The 19,818-nt window shown below is 37.6% G+C and overlaps 1 protein-coding gene across 37 annotated transcripts in view; it reads right to left on the bottom strand.

Moving 5' to 3' along the window:
• The window catches only part of PHKB (phosphorylase kinase regulatory subunit beta), a 218,466-nt gene that overhangs the window by 55,069 nt on the left and 143,579 nt on the right, over positions 1–19,818 (bottom strand). For all 37 annotated transcript variants that reach the window (XM_070613575.1, XM_070613562.1, XM_070613560.1 and 34 more), the window contains 2 exons: positions 4,823–4,878; positions 4,213–4,306 (listed from right to left, as the gene is read on the bottom strand). In XM_070613575.1, the coding sequence (XP_070469676.1) occupies positions 4,213–4,306; positions 4,823–4,878 (150 nt within the window). The remainder of the gene's footprint in view (positions 1–4,212; positions 4,307–4,822; positions 4,879–19,818) is intronic.

The following is a 19,818-nucleotide window of genomic DNA, read 5'->3' as shown; positions in this document are numbered from 1 at the left end:
GAGTTACAGATTTTTAAAAGTACATAGTTAAATATTTACATAAATGGGTTCATACACTAATCTGTTTGGTATTCCATTTTTTAAAACTTTTTAAACCTAATACTGCCGTGTTCCAGTTTCAAGATGGTAAACTGAGACTAAGCGTTTACTCTATATTTCAATGTTGAAATGACTGAAGAAATATAAAGGCTGGAAAAATATCTTTAGAAGTATCAGAAAAAGGGGAAGGTACCACCGTGGAACAGAAACTTCTAGAATTTCTATAAGGTAAAAGCAGACAGACTTGGAATGAATTAGAAGTTAATCAGTGCCAGAGCTGAGCACTTAATCCAGTCAGGAAGGCTCTTTACCCTATTTAATACCTATTCCCTGATGAAGGCAGCTCCCGATATTTTGTTATTTCAAAACTAATTCAATAAACACCTTTGAACAGTATAACATTATTTCTGCAGGATAATTTCCTAGACTTCCTGGATCAAAGAGAATATACACTCCTTCTGAAACATAATGCCAGGTTGGTCACCCTCTAGAAATAATGGACCAATTTATATTGACATTAATAGTGCATAGGCCCTTTCTGTCATTCTCTTGGGTCAAAATGATATTTCATTCCAGTTTTATACTACCATATTCAAATGTTTTCTGGTTGACCATTTTCCCATATATTTAATGGCTATTTGTATGTTCTATAAATTTTTTCATTTGTTTCCTTCTCTACTGGGTATTTATTATTCTTTTTGATTTGTAAGAGATCTTGGTATATTAAGAACATTACCCTTTGTATCAAATATTTTACGCAGTTTGCTCATCTTCAATGCTGCTATGAAATGTGAGAATGACTGCACAGGAGGTCAAACATAATTTCAGCATGTGGTATTTCAATCTAAACATTTTTCTACTAGGAAATTTCACAAGCAACTTTGATATGCTAGGTTGCTTATGCCATCTTCAGCTATATTTAGTTAAATTTGTTAATCATTTCCTTAATGACTTTCTGACACTGGTATTATTCTAAGAATGGACTTCTCCTCCCAACAGTTATAAACTGTTCTCCTACTTTTTCTTCTAGTGATTTTATAGTTAAATCATTTAAAAAAATATTTAAAATTTTAATCTGTCTAGAATTTATTTTTGTGTTTGATGAGAGGTAGAAATCTAACCTAAATTTTCCTAAGTGGAAAATCCAACCATGTCTACACAATCTACTGATTATGATTTGAACTTATTTCAAATATCAACCTGATCATGCACAAAATTACTGTCATCACCAGAGCTCTCTATTTATTTTGCAATGGTGTACACATCTATGATAGAGTAAGCTCTCTGTCTCTTCCTTCTTCTGCATTGTATGTGCCTAGAGAACAGCAACCCGTCAATTGGCACTGTGCCTAGCATAGAGCTTGATGGATGAATGAAGGAACTGAATGTCCTCCTGAGCCACATGTGCTGTGTGAATACTGATTCTAGAACAGCAGTGGTTTTAGACAGAGTCAACTGGCCAGAAAAGTATTCTATGAGCATTATATTATATAGCTGCCCGGAAACTACAGTGTATAACACTAGATAGAACCCACTTTCCTTCAAATATTTTCAATTTTTCAGAAATAAATGTATGTCTAAACTACATAAGACTTCTTCTTTTAGACAAGTGATTATATTAATCCACCATGCACAAGTTAAAATGTACAGATCTAGGTAGATTCCTTTAAATATGACTCCATCACAGTAAAAGGATTTTCCTTAAATTTCTGAACCAAGGTACAGCAAGTCTATGACAATTAAGTACTCAGACATGGAATGCTCCCTGCATTTCAGGGTGCAGATAATACTGTCCTCACGTTGTACCCATTCACACCATTCAATGCACTGAAATATATAGTAGGGACCAAACCACCCAGAAGTACAGAAATACTTCATTCCAGATCTGCACTTACGCAGATCTCCTATGAGGCAAATCACATCACAGTCACGTCATGCAACATTAACTACAGACAGTAAAAGCCCTGCTCTCAGCTGTCTGCCCTCACGTTCTCTTCAGTGGGCTGAAAAAGGGTGTAGCTTCTCAGAACAGAATCAGCCACTGGCATAAGAATATGTGTATTAACTAAGATTTGAGGGGACGCTTTCAAAAGACAGACTTATAAGAAGCAGTATACTAGGCAGTGTATCTTAGAGGATGAATCCCAAAGAGCAGCTAGCTTGGAACACAGAGACTGTAGCCACAGAGAATCTTCCATATTGACATATGTACAGGGAAGCTGGGCTCTTGGTCATAAATCTTTGTTTTTAGCCATACCACACACCTAAACTGTAAATCATTTGTTAACACCATCTTTAAAACAACAAGATATGAAGTAAGTAGGACACGTTATAAGTCTTCACCTTACTCTGTAAAGAAATGCTTCCTACCGCCTCTGTGATTCCACAGAGCCTTGTACAAATGTATACAATAGCACTTATCAAAGTGGATTGCAATTAAGTATTTTTTCTGTCACACCACTAGACATGGAGAACAGGGACAGAGTCATTGTATCTGAGGGCCCCACGTAGTGCTCTGCACATAGGAGGTGTTTGTTGATAAATGAATGAATAAAATGCCACATTCAAGTCATCTGGAACCACATTGGTCTTTTAAATCTTGATTGCATGTTGTCTGGTAGAGTAAGGCCTCACCTACCACAAAAAAAAGTTGCTAAGGAGGAGAGGGTAGAGGGAAGACAAGAGGGATAAGAGCACACATGAATGGTGACAGATAAAAACTAGACTATTGGTGGTGAACATGATGCAGTCTATCAGAAACTGAAATATAACAATGTACACCTGAAATTTACACAATGTTATAAACCAATATGACCTCAATAATAATAATAAAAATAATTTTTTAAAAAGTTGCTATTGTAAATTAGGACTGAAAAAATAGATTTGGGTTAATTTTCTTTGAGAGTATGTTCATCAAAGAATAATAACCTTTGTTATCATTTTCTGGAGCTTTCAGTGAGAGACCATAAAAGTGTATCAGCAAATATAGCCTGCACCTGAATGATAAGTGCACAGTATTAGAGCCTTCGATTTTTGCCCCTTCCATGCTGCCTCCTTTCCTTGCCTTGTGGATCATCAGTTCCTTCTTGGTGTCATTTACCCTTTTCTACCATAAAAACCAATCATTTATGTCTTCAGTGATTTTAAAGTGTTACCTACTCCAGGGATCCTTGCATTTTTAGTCTTCTCTCTTTAATTGGGAGAAAAAGAGCTCTAAATTTGATAGAGGAAGTTTAAGTACTCTTGAAGAGCTGGTGCTCTGGGTGACCCAACACCCAGGTGCTGGTTTGGTTGCCAATGGGTAAGGTCCAGTCTGATTAGCAGCACTCTGAGGCCCTGCAGTTTCCCATGCACTGTGCCCCTCACTTCTCTAAGCTTTTATTCTTTGTTGTAGTATCAAGGCTTTGACCACAACATTTACACCAATCTAACCAACTTAATCTTGATCACTTGAGAGAGACTATTCTGAACACTTCTACCAAACACCATGGAGTTTGCGCCTATATTGAATAATTACTAAATAAAAGTGGTAGTTTATAAATAACCAGTGAAAGTCAACAATTTCTTGTCCCTAATGAGCAGGAATACTCTTAAACACAGGCACTTTCGCACCTACCTGCAGGCAGTGCATGAAAAGGCCTCAAAAATCACCTTTTAAGCTAATCCAAATAGGTATGTAATTGTACCAAAGATAAACTCAGATGTTACTTTATAATTACTTGAGACTCAGCAAACTGAAGGGGTAGAAATTACTTTAGATTCCAAATAGTAAAGGTAAGGGAAAAAGGGAAGCAGTTATTACCAATACAGAAATATTTAGATGAGAAGGTTACTTTAACAGCTAAGAAAAGGGAAAATAATCAAATCAAATGGAAAGGTTAATTTTATACACAACTACTAAAATTAAGGCTAATTTGTTACTTAAGTGCTCAGTCCAGGTTTTAGCAAGGAGTAAAAATCAAGACCTATGAATATAATATATACACCACAACGCAGTCTTTTTTTTAGTAACAACGTCTGATAAAGCAGGTTTCTCAACATAATTAGAAAGACTTTTGGATCAATGACCCTACCTCAGAATTGGATTGGCTATGCTTCTGACTGTAAACTAAGTCTAATGAGCCTGCTCTAGGACCTCCACAAAGTAGACAGTAAAATGGCAGAACCACTTACTTTCACAAGCTCCTGCTGAGCCCATATCTGGATGGGTTCTACCTGCTGAGGAGTCTGAGTCTGAATACCATACGTGTTGAGGAAAACTTGAAGGCTAAAGAACATAGGGAAAAAAAGAGAGAGACATTTTGAAGCAATGCATTTATAGTTTGGAAAATGGTGAAGGAGGAGGAGAAAATGGAAGAAACTATGCTAACTTGGAGCACATTATTGATTGTTAATGTCAGCAATATGCCTTCTGCCCCGGAATCCAGAGGCCCTCCTGGCTTCTTCACAAAGCATTAGATGGGCACCGTGGGCGCTGGGAGAGAGGGTAAGCACTGATTTTTGGAATCCCTATAATTTGTTTGCACTAATTTCTCAAAATTACACCCCAGGCAACACTGGTACTGGTCACAGTCTCTAACATTTATTTCAACTAAAACAAAGTTATTTTTAAATATGAAAAGAATGTTGTTCTGGCACTTAAAGTGACATTAAAGACTTCTTTGAAACCCTGTCAAGGGGTCTATGAATTAATCTCTACTACCACACTTAATATTGTAAGCGTAAAGCAATCAGTCCCCATCCCTTCCCCACAAAAGAACACACCACCATCTGGATTTCATACCGTTGGCTTTCTGCTACGAGTGCTACATGAACTACCAGATCATTTTCCAGTGGGCCCTGTAACACAGAATAAGGGAGGGGAGAAAATATTTTAAAGGATCTGGTCATCACCAGCTACAAAGAGAATCAAGGACAGTATTAACCATCTCTAGGCAGTTCATTAAAATGATGGACACCAGCTGGCTCTAAGCAGTTGCCTCTCTTTCTTTGCTTTCCATTGCCTACTAATCAATTTGATGGTGTAGACAGAGTAATGGAACACCAAGGAATGGAAAGTCATAAATCTCATCACTACCAGAGAGGCTAGCCTGTCAGGGCTATTTTGAATGATGTGTAAGAGTAGTTTGGGGACTGAGAGTCATTTTCAATCATTTAACTCTGAAGGGAAGAGGAAGAACTAAAAATAAAAACCCAATTTATGTATTCTCCGTAAAAAATGATTGTGAGTTAAAATTGTTCATTTGACATCTTAACCACATATAAGGCTATTCCCTTTCTTGTTAGCCAATTTTCCTTTGGCACCTTATACATCAAAACAGCTTTATTTGAATATATAGTTCCTATGGTAGAGAATGAACTACTCAGTTGACTATATAATTAACACTGTGTTCATTAAATACAAGCTGTTGGGCTTAATAGTTCTAATCAAAGATAGTGTTGGATTATTTGCTACTCTTTTTTCTTGTGGAAAAGATTCACAATGGCATATATTATACATTGTTAAAATGAACCAAGTTTTGAGCCTGTATATATAATTAACAGAGAACATTAATAAATTACCATATTAGGAAGCTCTCAAAATACTGAAAAAAATGTAATTTCTTTAGAGTAATGAATCCAACATTCCCAACAGTATGCTGTAAAATGTTTGATTTACCATCAACCAGTTCTGCTCAATGGTATTCAACATGCCACTAGAATTTATGTATGATGAGAGGCAAGAAACACTAGAATACATGTATCAGCAATAAATATCATACAGTCAAAGGGGAGAGTTCCCAGAATTATCGTGAAAATGCCATTTCAGGCAGAATTCCAAGTGATTTAAGTGAATATATAGAAGAAAATATGATACAACCACGCAAGAAAAATAAATACACGCTAAAACTACTATAAATTCTATTTTTATTTGATAAAGACTTTAAAGTTAATGTTAACTCAAAAGTCTGAGGAAAAATCAATTATTCAGTCTCATCAAGATTTTTAACAACAAATGAAAACATTAAGCCTTATTTCTTTTGGATGAAATCTAGTATTCTAGCACTCATCAAAAGGACGAATGGCCCTTAAAGTGGTCCATTATCGAAAATCTTCAGGACAATTAGAGATCCTTAAAGGAAAAGCAAGTGAACACAAATATCAGAATGCAGATGATATTTCAATAACAATAAATGAGGCAGCTTATAGATCCTAATTGGCAAATTGGTATCTTCTTTTTAAATCATAGGCCTGTTTAGGACAATTTCGTTTCCATTTGTATGACAGAGTATTCAGATCTAAAACGTCCACTACACATGCTGAATCATAGTGAGCATCTGGTTAGGGGACTATTAGATGGCTGAAGAACTCTTTCATCGTAAAAACAGCATTTCACAAAGTCCCAATTCACAACTACCTACCATAATGAGCTTAGGCTTTCAACCACAGCCCAAGCGGGACCCTCCACCCCATTTCCACCCACAGAAAGAATTCAGCATGGGCAGTCAGACCCCAATAATTCTCTTCCTTTCACTGCCAAAGTTAGAACTAGCTTTTCTCTATTTTCACCATTTTCTTCAAACCAACAACATTGTTGTCTAAACCCATGAAGTCTCTGAAAACTTCCTAATAGTAATTAATACCTTCTATTTCTGACTAGTATTTTCCTTAAAATATCGTAACATTTTCTGCTTTTAGGTTCACAAAGTACACATATGCACATATATATACATATACACACTCAAGCCCTGTGTGGTACTAGTACTGTCCATTTTATGCATTTATGCACTCACAAATTTGACCAATAGTTAAGGCATACTAATCCACGCTACACCCTGATGTTTGCAAGATGAATATGATCCAGTCACACTCCTTGAGGAGTTTAGAGTCTACTGGGACAGATGGACACGACATAAGTTTTCAAATATGTGTTTAATATCATGTAAACGTATTTCACTGATATCTTTCTTTGGCAGTATCACTCTATCTCATTTGAAAAACATGGCTGAAGGGCAATACATTGTAAGGACATACCATAATTTATTAAAGGAATGTTTATTTTGATTTGACACTTCACTTCTGCAGAGAATATAACTGTCCTTATCTCAAAGAATTCCCAAGGACTGAGGGAGAGAATCAAGTGCTAAGCACAGTATTTGACACGTAATAACAATCATACTTGCTGCAGTTGTACTTACTATTTTCACATGTACCCTAGGACAGCTGCTCCTCTCTTCCTTGTTCAGATTTGCTGTAATACCTATGCTGCCCTAGATGCCATTAGCTTTGACCATTCTAAGACATTGGGACCATCCATTATTCCATTTTTTATGTGCTAGTTAGTTCTTCCCCAAAGAATTTCAAACATCTTTTAAAAGAAACCTTCAAGTGACTTACCACCTTCCTAATTTTCTTCCTTTTATTTCTCAAACATAGACTATTACTATTTCCTTACCTTCCCCGCCTCTGCAGCTCTGTACTCTGCCCGCTGACCTGCTTTGCCTTTAGAGATGGAAATCCTCACACTTAAGTCCTTGGTCTCCTATTGATCCTACTATTTCTCTTTCTCTCTCACCAAATGCATTCACTCTGGGAGCTACAATTCTTGCCTCTAAGCAGATGATTCCATGTTTATATCTCTAGTCTTGAACTTCCTCTTGAGTTCCAGTTCCCACATTTTTAAGTGCTTTCTGGACATTTTCTCTTGGCTATTTCCAAAGTTAATAGTTCTAAAACTCAATTCCTCAACAACCCCACCTCCACCTCAAACAGACTCACTCCAGCTCAGAACCTCAGAATCAGCTGTGCCTCTTCCCTTTTAGCTTCTATAATGCAATTTGTCACCAAAATCCTGTTAATCCTTCCTTCATAAAGTATCTTGAATCTTCTTTTCTTTTCATTTCTACAGCAACATTAGGATTGAAAAGTAGCAACAGCAGCAACAAACACTTTACATATACCTTACATTCTATGTGCGAAGCACTGTTCTCAGGGCTTTAACAAACCATTATCCTCATTTTACAGATAAAAATGAGGCACAGAAAGCACACATAACCCATCCAAGGTCATAGAGTCAGCAAACAACAAAGCTAGAATTCAGATGCAGGCAGTCTGACTGCTGAGTCTGTGCTCATAATCACTCACTTATTCCGCCTCTCAGAGAGTGGAAAGAGGGCAGGTTTTAGAACCAAAAGACCCATATACAAGTCCCATCTTGTCACTTCCTCCCCACATGATCCTGGTCATCTAAAAGGTACCTTAAACTTATCATGGACAAAACTGAACTACTGATTTCTATCCTTAAACCCACCCACCCTCAAAGTATTTATCTCCTTAAGACCCCACACTATGTACCCATTTGATCAGGCCAAAAATGTGTAAGTCCTCCTTATTCTTCTTTTTCCTTCAAATCTCATAACCAATAACAGTTAAAAAATAGATAGCACTTATTGAGCATCATGTAGCCATATTAAATTTACTCATCAAAACACTCCTATTAAGCAGGTTACTATAATTATTCTCATTTACTGATGAGAAAACTGAGGCATGGAGTGGCTAAAAAACTTACCCAAAATCATACAGCTAATAAGTGGCAAAGTAGAGATCCAAACCTGGGCAATCTAATCTATCTCCCTCTGGTAACCACCAATCCAACCTCTACCTCTCTGTGTTTGTTTGTCGGTTTTATCTTTGACTTATGAGTGAGATCATACAGAATTTGTCTTTCTCCCTCTGACTTACTTCACTTAGCATAATACCCTCAAGGTCCATCCATGTTGTAGCAAATGACGAGATTTCATCTTTTTTATAGCTGAGTAGTATTATTGTGTATATATACCACATCTTCTTTATCCATTCATCCCTTGATGGGCACTTCGGTTGTCTCCAAGTCTTGGCTATTGTGAATAATGCTGCATACACAGGGGTGCATGTATCTTTATGCTATGTGTTTTCAAGTTCTTTGGATAAATACGCAGCAGTGGAATAGCTGGGTCATATGGTAGATCTAGTCTTGATTTTTTGAGGATTCTCCATACTGTTTCCCATAGTGGCTGCACCAGTTTGCACTCCCACCAGCAGTGTATGAGGGTTCCCTTCTCTCCACATCCTCCCCAACACTTGTTATTTCTTGTCTTGTTAACTATAGCCATTCTGATGAGTGTGAGGTGATATCTCATTGTACTTTTGCTTTGCATTTCCCTAATAATCAGTGATGTTGAACATCTTTTCATGTGCCTGTTGGCCATCCATATAGCGTCTTCGGAAAAGTGTCTGTTCAGATCTTTTGCCCATTTTTTAATTGGATTGTTTGCTTCCTTGTTGTTGAGATGTATGAGTAATAAGCATTTTTTTTAAGTATAAATCAGACCACCCCATCACCACCCCACCCCACACACATGCATATACACAGACACTCTGTTTAAAACTCTCCAGTCGCTTCCTATGGCCCATAGAATAAGAACCAAACTGCTTACCATGGCCTACAAGGCCCTACATGATTTAGCTCCAGCCTAACTCTTCTTGCTCATTCTCCCTCTCCTTCTTCACCATGTGTCAGCCACACGTGGGTTCTCTCTGTCCCACGAACATGCCAACAGTGTTCCCATCACAGGGCCTTTGCACTTGCTGCACTTCTGTTAGGAATGTTTTCCTTTAGATGGTTGCACGCACGCCTTCTTGTTATGCAGGTCTCAAACTATCATCCCTTCCTCAGAAAGGCCTTCCCCCTCCACCATGGCCAGCCCCTCTCTACCACTTTACCTTATTTTGTCTACTTCATAGTACTTGTCAGCTCCAGAAATTATATTACATTATTAAATTGTATGTTCATTGTTACTCATTCCCACCAGAGAGTAACTCCCTAGAAGCAGGGACCTTGATCTATCTCGTCCACTGCTGTGTCCCCATTGCCTAGAAGGGTGCCTGGCCCATAGTCGGTACTTCCTATTTGATGAATGACTGTCCAGGCAAGTTTCTCAATCCTGTATTTATCTGTAAAATGGGAATAGTAATAATTAGTCTGCAGTTGCACAAGGGGAAGAGCAGACAAAAGAGGGCATATAAAATACTTACTAATTTTGATCTGCTAAACAAATAATTTTTATACTATTATTTGTCGTGTGACTGATGTCAATAAACCTTGCGAAGCCTCAGTGTTCTCACTGGTAAACTGGGATAATGAAAGTATCTACTTCATCAGGTTATGAGAATAATACATAACATATATAAGCATTTAATACAATGTCTGGTATAGATGCTTCAGTGTTCAAAAAACATTAGCCTTTTCAGCAACTCCAGTAACACAACCACAACCCTCAACTGCTGTGATAGGCTTCCTTGGCTTTCTGCTCCACATCTGCCTCTGCTCTTCTTCTGTACTTTACAGTTAGGTTAATTTTCTTACACCAGTGATTTATACAACACAGGTGGTCAAAAAATTTATTTGTTGAATGAATGAAGAAAAGGGAGGGAAGGCAGGTAAGTAAACACATACATTTATGTAATGTTTAAGACTTTAATTCTCTACTCCAGGACCAGTGTTTCCCAAATAAAGCAGTGTTTCCCAACTTCTGAGGACCTTAAAACTTCACTGCTACATGCCGTTCCCTATTTGTCTCCCATCTGTTTGCCTTAGAACATTCACTAAACAAACAGCTCACTCACGTCCATCTCGTTTCTGTCCACTGCCCTTCCACATTTGTGTGCTCCTCTGTTCCTTTTTGTCTATCCAGTTCCTGACTCACTCTTTCAACTTCATCTCCTCCATAAACTCCCTCAAACATCAGAGTGTCTAGATCTCTTCTGTCCGTGTCAGCAAGAGCAGGCACGGTCTGCATGAGTCACTCAGGAATACTCACACCAACTCTTTGCAAGGGCTTTTTGCATGCTTATGAGTGGTCTGTATAACCAGAGAGTGAGCCCCTTGGGTTCCTCATGCTCACTTTCTCACCTAGCACATACATAGCACCTTATACTAAAAGAAAGGCAACTGGTTCTCACTTGATGGTCTGGAAGAAGAATCTTTTTGTTTCTCCAGTATTGCTGATTACATTTATTAGCAACACACAAATCTTTCCCTGAGTAGAGATGATAAATATTTTCAAATACAAACAGGATATTTTTAAGAAAGGGAAAGAATCATAATTAAATGCATACCTATTTATATAAGCTATCAAGTAATGTACACAAGTCATTTTAATCACATGATTGGGGACCAACAATCTGTAGTTGAAAATATTCTGATTTAAAATTTTTATTTCTACAAGTTAATAAAGTAAGATTGAGGGGTTTTTTTACGTTATTTTTTTATTGTGATTAAAAAACCACGTAACATAAAATTCACCTTCTTAATCATTTTTAAGTGTACAGTGGACGGAGAACTTTTATAGCATAACTTGCCCATAAACTGGGCACTACCTGTATTAATCTTGCAACTTACCTTGCTCAAAATGTAAAATATGGTAACTAAAACACTGCATGTACAACTGTCTGGATTTTAGTTTTTAAATAATCCACATCAGGACAAAGTAGCAAGGCGAGAAGATTTGGAGCAGGGAGCTATAAATAGTGTGCTACAACTATCAAAGGGTATACAGAGAAACTCAAACGTGAATCTGCCTTACTGGTTTTCCTTCCCCTTGTTCTTCTTTTAACTTAATTTTTTCAACAGATAATTAATTCATATAGTTCAAAAATTTAAAAATTATGAAAAAGTTTTCAGTGATGTCTCTCTCCCACCAGTCGTCCCTGTACGTACTCAGTTCCCCACCGTCTACCAACGAGGCAATTGCTAGGATTATTTATGCTTCTTTCCAGAGTTTCCTTTTGCCTATAAAAGCAAATAAGAATCTATATTCTTACTTTCTCATATTTTTAGACAAAATGCAGCACACTAAAAGCACTTTTTTCCATTTAATAATTATATATTCTTGTGTTCTTTTCATATATATTAGTATACAGAACACATCCTCATTTTTGTAATAACTGCTTAGTCTTCCATTTTGTAGATGTACCACTTATTAATGCCATTTTTTCACATCTTTTATCATTTAAGGCTAGTCAACCTTTTGTACTGAAGTCTCTGGACATGGTTACGGTTATACGGTGAAACCATTAAACATCAGGTTTTAATTTTGCTTATAAGAGTGGAACAAATACTCAACCTAAATCATTCAGAGGCATTACTACCACTGCATTATGTGGGTCATTAGAAGACTGTTATCAGAAAAGATTAGTAGGATTGGATTTTGGGAGGGGGGCAGTGAGAGGAATCTGAATCTTTTCTAGAAGAATAGCACAGAAAGACGCACAGATGTCCATTTACAACTTATTCATGGAAATAACATGACAGCTTATTAATAAGATTTATATTATTTTATTGATTACATTTGTTTTGTAGTCCAGTTTAAAAATATTAAGGAATTAATATATCTCAAGAGCCTGCCATGTGCCACATATTATTTAAGCACTATGTTATATGTACTGTCCCAAGAACTCCCATTTTTAAGGATCAGGAAACTGAGGTGAAGAGAGATGGAATCATTTTGAAGGTCATACATCTAATCAGTGGTAGAACTTAAACCCGACCGCAGGTATGTCTAAGTCTAAAGTCAAAATGGCACATGTCATAGTACACATTCCATTCATTATGTGCTGGTTGCTGTTGTGGTTTGTATTAGTCAAGGTTCTCCAAAGAAACAGAACCAAAAGGATGTGTGTGTGTGTGTATAAAGAGTAGAAAGAGATTTACTATAAAGCATTGTCTCAGGCAATTACAGAATCTGGCAAGTCCCATGATCAGCAGGGTGAGTTGGCAAGCTGGAGACCCAGGAGATGGAACAGTTCCAGTCCAAAGGCCAGGAGGCCGACACCCAGTTCAAATCCAAAGGCAGGAAAAAGCTGATATGAAGGCCATCAGGCAGGGAGAATCCTCTCTTGCTCGGAGAATGGTCAGCCTCTGTGTTCTATTCAGGCCTTCATGGATGAGGACCACTCACATTAGGGAGGGCGATCTGACCTACTTGATCTACTTATTCAAATGTTAATCTCACCCAGAAACACTGTCACCCTCATCCAGAATAATGTTTGACCAAATATTTGGGAACCGTGTATCCCAGGCAAGTTGACACATAAAGTTAAGCATGACATGGTTGGAGGGACATGTTACAAGCATAGAGGGTACAGTGGTTAGCAGAAGTCTTGTGTCCCAACAACAGGCCAATCTTCATCCACATGAGATCAGGTTTTAAAAAAGCTCAACTCCAAGTGTTGTCTATAATACACCTTTTTTCTTATCTGTTTTTTGAGAGAACCTAATTCTTTAGTTCTTGGCAATTAAATTTAAAAATTACCTCTTGTATTAAATAACGTATTATTTCTGCAACACTGTATTGAGCCCAGGTCTAAGTAGCTTTATTTTTAATATGCCCTATGCTGCATAAAATAATATACTGTGGTTGGCTTGAATAGGTCTTTTACAGAAAGAAGGGCAAGGGAGGAGGGAGAGAAAGAAAGAAAAAAAGAAGCCAACAAATAAATGGATCACACCACATCGGAGGCTGGTCTCGCCTCCAGGCCGGGGCGTCTGAAACATTCCATGCCTCTGCTTTTGGGGCCTTACAGAAGCTCATTTATGCTCATTAGCCTTCCTCAGTAGGTCCTGCCAACAGCCAGCATTTTCTCATTACGTTCATTTTTCAGAAAAACCTCATTAGCTGAAGAAACCAGGCAGATGCTTTATACATCTCAATTCCAATTGGAGACACCACACCCGCAGTATTTCTCCTGTAGGAGCCAAGTAACAGGCTACAGCAGTTTGAACACAGGTGCATCCTGACTGGAAAACATTGGCATCTTGTTCTGACATTTTCAACCAGGCCAAAGAAGCAACACGGAGAAAATTAATAGAGAAGCAGAGGAAAGGTAAGTGGAAATATCTAAGGAATAACAACATCAAGCATGGGTAAAAAGCTAAACTTGGCTCAAGAGCAGAGCTAGCCAGGGAGAAAATGGCCCTTTAGGAGGCTTGTATTTATAAATTGCATTAGTGTTTATATAAGCTTTCATTTAAGGAGGAAAACAAATGAATTTTAAAAAGTATTCCTGACCTCAAACACATAGTTTCAAATGCCCAAATGAAAAACTCAGGCAATGTTTTCTGACAGCAGTCCTTTCAATGACTGCAAATATCTTGGAAGAAAAACACTGATCATCACTTTGTCACAACATATTGATTTGCAAAGCTGTTCTTATCTCTTTCTAAGCACTTGCTGTAACTGGATGTTTCTATATTTTTGTCTTAAAGAAATGGCAGTGCTAAAGGTCTTGCCTACTTCCTGGAAAGAATGCTAAAATGACTATATAGGTCCAGGAGAATGTGACCATAGTGTTCACACAGCTTTAATCACAGCCAAAGGGAAGAACAAATGATGAAAAACTTATATAAACATAATAGGAAAGATCAACATCTGGAAAGATTGGTAAACTGAGGGTGAGACAGGCAAAGAAGAGGCAGAAGGGGAACTACGGTTTCCAAACATCTAGTCATTTCACACTCTGGGTTTCTGTGTCATTTCAAAGGACCTCAGGTGGTGGGTTACAACCAATGAAAGGCCTCTAAAGGTAGATGAAAGGAAACCAGCTAGTTAGAATTACAGGGAAAAGGAAGCAAGTCAAGTGAGCCAACTTGTGTTTGGTTTTTCTCCTTTGCGGGCTTGTACTGACTAACTCAGTCTTGTGGTGTCTGAGCGGACAATGTAAGAGATGGAAGAGGACATTTTTATCATGTGGGAGTGCATGGGTAATGGAAAAGGTGTGAAGAAGTCTATGTGAGAGACTGGGTGGCAGGACTCCACTTTAGCCAGAGCAGCACAACTTTGAACTATTTTTTATGCTGAAATTCCACCTGAGATTTTGTCTGAAAAATGGATTTCCTTGATAAAAATCAGTAATCTACTTGATGAAGAGACTGATGCCCAGACAGGGGAAATGATCCAGGTCCTGTAGCAAGTTAGTGGCAGATCCAGAAGCAGAATCCAGGTCTCTAAACTGACTTGGTCTAGAGTTCTCTCTACCAAGGCAGACTGACTCATCTTACAGGCTGTAAAAATCTCAGTACACTAGAGAATTGCTAAGTGTGTGACTCTATTTATGAGTGGAATTGAATGGATAGGTCACATATGCAGTTATTACAAGATGAAAGCCACCTGAGAAAAGTGTCCTTGAAGGGGGAAGAGTACAAAAATCTGTGCTACTTTCTCTTTCAGCACTAGGTCCTCATGCCAAGGACAAAAAGACAGGGCTGGTAAGACAGTGCAAGGGAGAACTTGTGGCAAGATACATAGCTGCTGGGTTAGACCAAACAGCTACAGAGGTTCCCAGCAAGCTCTATAATCCAACAAGCCTTTAACTATTCATTGGTTGAGACCAAACTGCTCCCAGTATGGATTCTCACAGGGAACCCCACAGTGGAAAAGACACTCTACCATCACTCTTAGCAGAGTAAACCTAAATGTTCCATATTGATGAGCTCACAATTCACTAGTTTTGTGTACTAGAAATGCTCCAGGCCTTAGAGGGTTTGTTCATTTGTTCATTCATCCAGACACCACGATAGGCACTAGGGATGGCAGAAAGATGAAACATTATCCCTACTATAAGAGAGAAGAAAAACTATATATGGAGTTCAGCAGGACACTAAATACAGTGCTCTTAATGGGTGCTTTGAGGGCAAGGGAAGGAGCATCTAATTGAGCCTCAGAGAACTGAGGAGGATTTTATAGAAAAGTGAAGAAAAGTATAATAGAGTAACTGAAGATAGAAGTTACTTTAGATTGACGGTCGGAAGAGAATTCTCTTGGGGGTGTCATTGAAAGGAGCGAGACCTGGTAATGAGCACTTTAGGCAGAAAGAACAGCACGTGCAAAGACCCTGAGATAGAAAGACTTGAAATCTTTGAGGCGATCAGTGTGTCTGGAGCATAACAGGCAAGCAAAAGACTGATGACAGATGAAGGTGGAGAGGGTTAAGGCCCAATAGGGCCTTATAATGCAACAAGCCATTTGTGGAATGAAAAGCTACTAAAAGAGTTTCAAAAAAGGATAAGATTCAATTTAATTCACATTTAAGAACAATAGCAATAAACACATAGATAGTATTTACTGTGGGCTAGGCCCTGCCTAAGCATTTTATATACAGTCATGCATACTTAATGATGGGGATATGTTCTGAGAAATGCATCTTTACATGACTGCATTGTGTGAACATGATAGAGTGTACTTACACAAACCTAGATGGTACTACACACCTAGGCTATATGGTACTGATCCTTATGGGACCACCGTTGTATATGTAGTCCGTGGTTGACCGAAACACCGCTATGCGGCATATGACAGTATATATTAACCCATATTATGATGGCTGCTATATAGACATGGTTTGCAGAGGGCAGAGTAGACACAAGGAGATTAGCTGGCGGTTACAGTTGAGAGATGATGGTGTCCTGGGCAGTAGTGATAAGAAGGAAGAAGGAGCAAGTGAAGAGATTTCAGGAATATTTAGGAAATAAAACTGACAGGATTGGATTTGGAAGGAGAGAAATAGTGACAAAGGCAGAGAGGAATCAAAGATTACTTCTATGTTATTACAGAGTTTAAAGGAAGAGGTAGTGTTCAATGGTGCTGAATATCTTTGAGGTCTAAAAAGAGATCATTGGATGTATCACTTAGGAGGTCACTAGTAACCTGCTGCATGTGATTTTAGTAGAGTGGTAGTATAAGCAGCCAGACTGGGTACAGTAAGGAGTGATGGGGAGCTGAGGAAATGGAGATGGTGCAAGTATCTTCCAAGATGTCTGAAAGGTGAGGAAAGAAGGGAAGTGAGAGAGGACCTTGAGAGAGGAGCACAGAGGAGAAAATATTTCTTGTTTTCTAGGTCAGGGGATAATTAAACATGTATATAGATTCAGGAGAAGTAAGTAGAGAGAAAGAGGGTGAAATATAGAAGAATGGGTATCAAACCAGAAAGCTTAAAAGTGGAGGGGAAAAAGTTGGGTGAGTTAATGCCTGGGAATGGGGTTTTTCTTATTCTTCTGGGATTCAGAAGAAAAGATTCATTCATAATTAGAGGCAAGGATCTCAGCATATACTAGAATCCTTTAGTCTACTTTTAATCTTTATGTTTATAGATCCCCTGAGAACTTAAAACTCTATCTCCTACTTTTAACAATTTTGACCTAGTACAAGGAAGGAATCATGCTCTGCTAGAAAGGAGTATTCATTCTTCATTGCCACATTTAACTCATATTCTTGGACTGACTTTATTAGTTTCTTCAGTCTCTGATTAACGATACGATTAGAAGAGTCATAATCAGTATGCAGTTATCTGACCATGCCACAGTGCCCTTTTCAAGTCATCTTCATAAACCATCTGGCTCCAAAAGCACAGACTCCCATGATGGAAGACGTTTTAAATAAGGTAGGGGAAATAATAAGATTCACACAAAAATAAATAAAAAGGATAATAAAATATGAAGATTTGCTCATGAAAATTTACAAAACTTATAAAAATTATCTATGAAAGTATATGAGAATTCTATGCATTATATCAATGTAGCATTTTCCTAGCTTCTGAAAGTGATTTTCAAAAGATACATTTCTTGAGCACTATATTCTGACATTTCTAATTCAATATCATTCTTAAGAAGTATGGGATGCAACAGGATAATGTAACCTGAGTAAAAACAATATACAATTAAGTTGTTTCTATACCAAATAAAAACTATCAATTTATGGCTATTTTTTTAATGGAACTATATTCCAAATTAAGAAAAAAGAATTAGCCCAAATTAAAATACTGCTTGCATATGTATAGGGACAGTCTAAATTAGAGACATACAAAGAGATAAAAGGAATTTAACAGGTCAAATACTCAAAATTAATTTTGTCTAAGTTGAATATAATCTAAAAAATATATTCAAATGACTCCTTACTTAATAAGGCTAGTGATTCCTTTACACTAGAATTCCTTCCCAATTCTTCCAAAATTCAAATCTTATCTTCTGCAAAATAGCCCAACCATAATGTTTAATCAATAGAAATTATAAAAGTTTGTACAAGAAATATTTTAATATATAATGATCATCAATAAGGTCAAACTCTCTAAGTATTCAAGAAACAAAAATAAATGAGAAATTTCCCAACTTAGAAAAAAGCAAAGGAATGAGAGAAACTACATATTGGTTTCATATTACTGGTAAGCAAGTGGTTGATAAATGAATATTTGTTGGCCTAGCTATAGAAGCACTGTGCTAGTTGTTGGTGTTGGCGATGCAATAATATAAGACATGCTGCTTATGACTAATGTAGTTAGTCATAATTAAGGGATGATGAGAATATAGGAAAAAGGCATTAATAATATAAGCCCCACTGACAATGATTCTTTGCTCGACCAAATTTTAGTCAGGCTCCTAAACCTTTTCCTAGGCTCATCTGTAAGTTTCCTTGTAAAATTCAGTTTTAGGAAAAATCTGCTAACTGAGTTTAACCAGAATCTCCCACCCTCAATATCTGATCACTCTCAATATCTGATCAGGTTCCTCACCCTCCACCATCCCCCAGGTGATGCCTGACCACCCTGGCCTGTCTTCAGCACAGAATCCTGTTAGGATTGTTTAGCCAGAACCCTCCTTACCCATGATGTTTCCGCTTAGTAGTTTTCCATCCACTGACCCCCACCTTGCTCCTTGGCTATAAATTCACACTTGCCCATGGTATTCTGAGTTGAACCCAATCTCTCTCCTGCACTGTAAGATCCCAGTGCAGTGGTCCCTATACCTATCATTATGGTCCTGAATAAAGTCAGCCTTATTATCTTTAATAAGTGTCACTGAATATGTTTTTACTTAATAGCATGCAGTAAATGCAAATTTTTCACCATACTGTACCCACCACGTACACCACCATTTACCCATGGTGTACACGGCTCACCAGGCCACACTTTTAGGACATCTGGTTCCAGTTTTGGATCTGCACCCGTGTCATCTCAGACATGTCACTTCTCTTTGAATCTCAATTTCCTGCTCTATAAAGTGAGGGGGTTAAATAAGTTTGCTCTCGATAATCTTAATATTCTCTTAATATTCTAAGATGTATGTGAGGTACAGGCAATAAATATAGGGTGTGGCAAATGATTTTGAATTTTATCAGTGTGCAACAAGAAGAAATCAGCTCCTTTCTATTACAGAGCTATAGGCAGTTTTATAGCTTATACATACACATTTGATTTAAAAAAATAAAACATTACCTGGCAACCAAAACAAAGCAGGTGGAGTCATACTTCGATCTGACAAAATAGACTTCAATCCAAAAAAGATAACAAGAGACAAAGATGGACATTATATAATGATAAAAGAGGCAATCCATCTAGAAGACATAACATTTATTAATATAATGCACCTAATGTAGGAGCACCAAAGTATACAAAGCAACTATTAACAGACCTAAAGGAGAAATTAACAGCAACACAATAATAGTAAGGGGCTTTACTATCTCACTTAGATCAATGGATAGATCATCCAGACAGAAAGTCAACAAGGAAACACTGGCCTTAAATGAAACACTCGGCTACATGAACTTAATAGATATACAGAGAGAACATTTCATCCAAAAGCAGCAGAAAACACATTCTTCTCAAGTGCACAGAGAACATTCTCAAAGAGAGAACAAATGTTAGGAGACAAATCAAGTCTCGATAAATTTTGGAAGACTGAAATCTTATCAAGCATCTTTTCTAACTACAATG

The sequence above is a fragment of the Equus przewalskii genome, chromosome 3, assembly GCF_037783145.1.
Source record: "Equus przewalskii isolate Varuska chromosome 3, EquPr2, whole genome shotgun sequence".
Classification (NCBI taxonomy): Eukaryota; Metazoa; Chordata; class Mammalia; order Perissodactyla; family Equidae; genus Equus; species Equus przewalskii.
The sequence above is the reverse complement of the archived record's forward strand: the minus strand, read 5'-3'. Positions and strand labels throughout refer to the sequence as shown.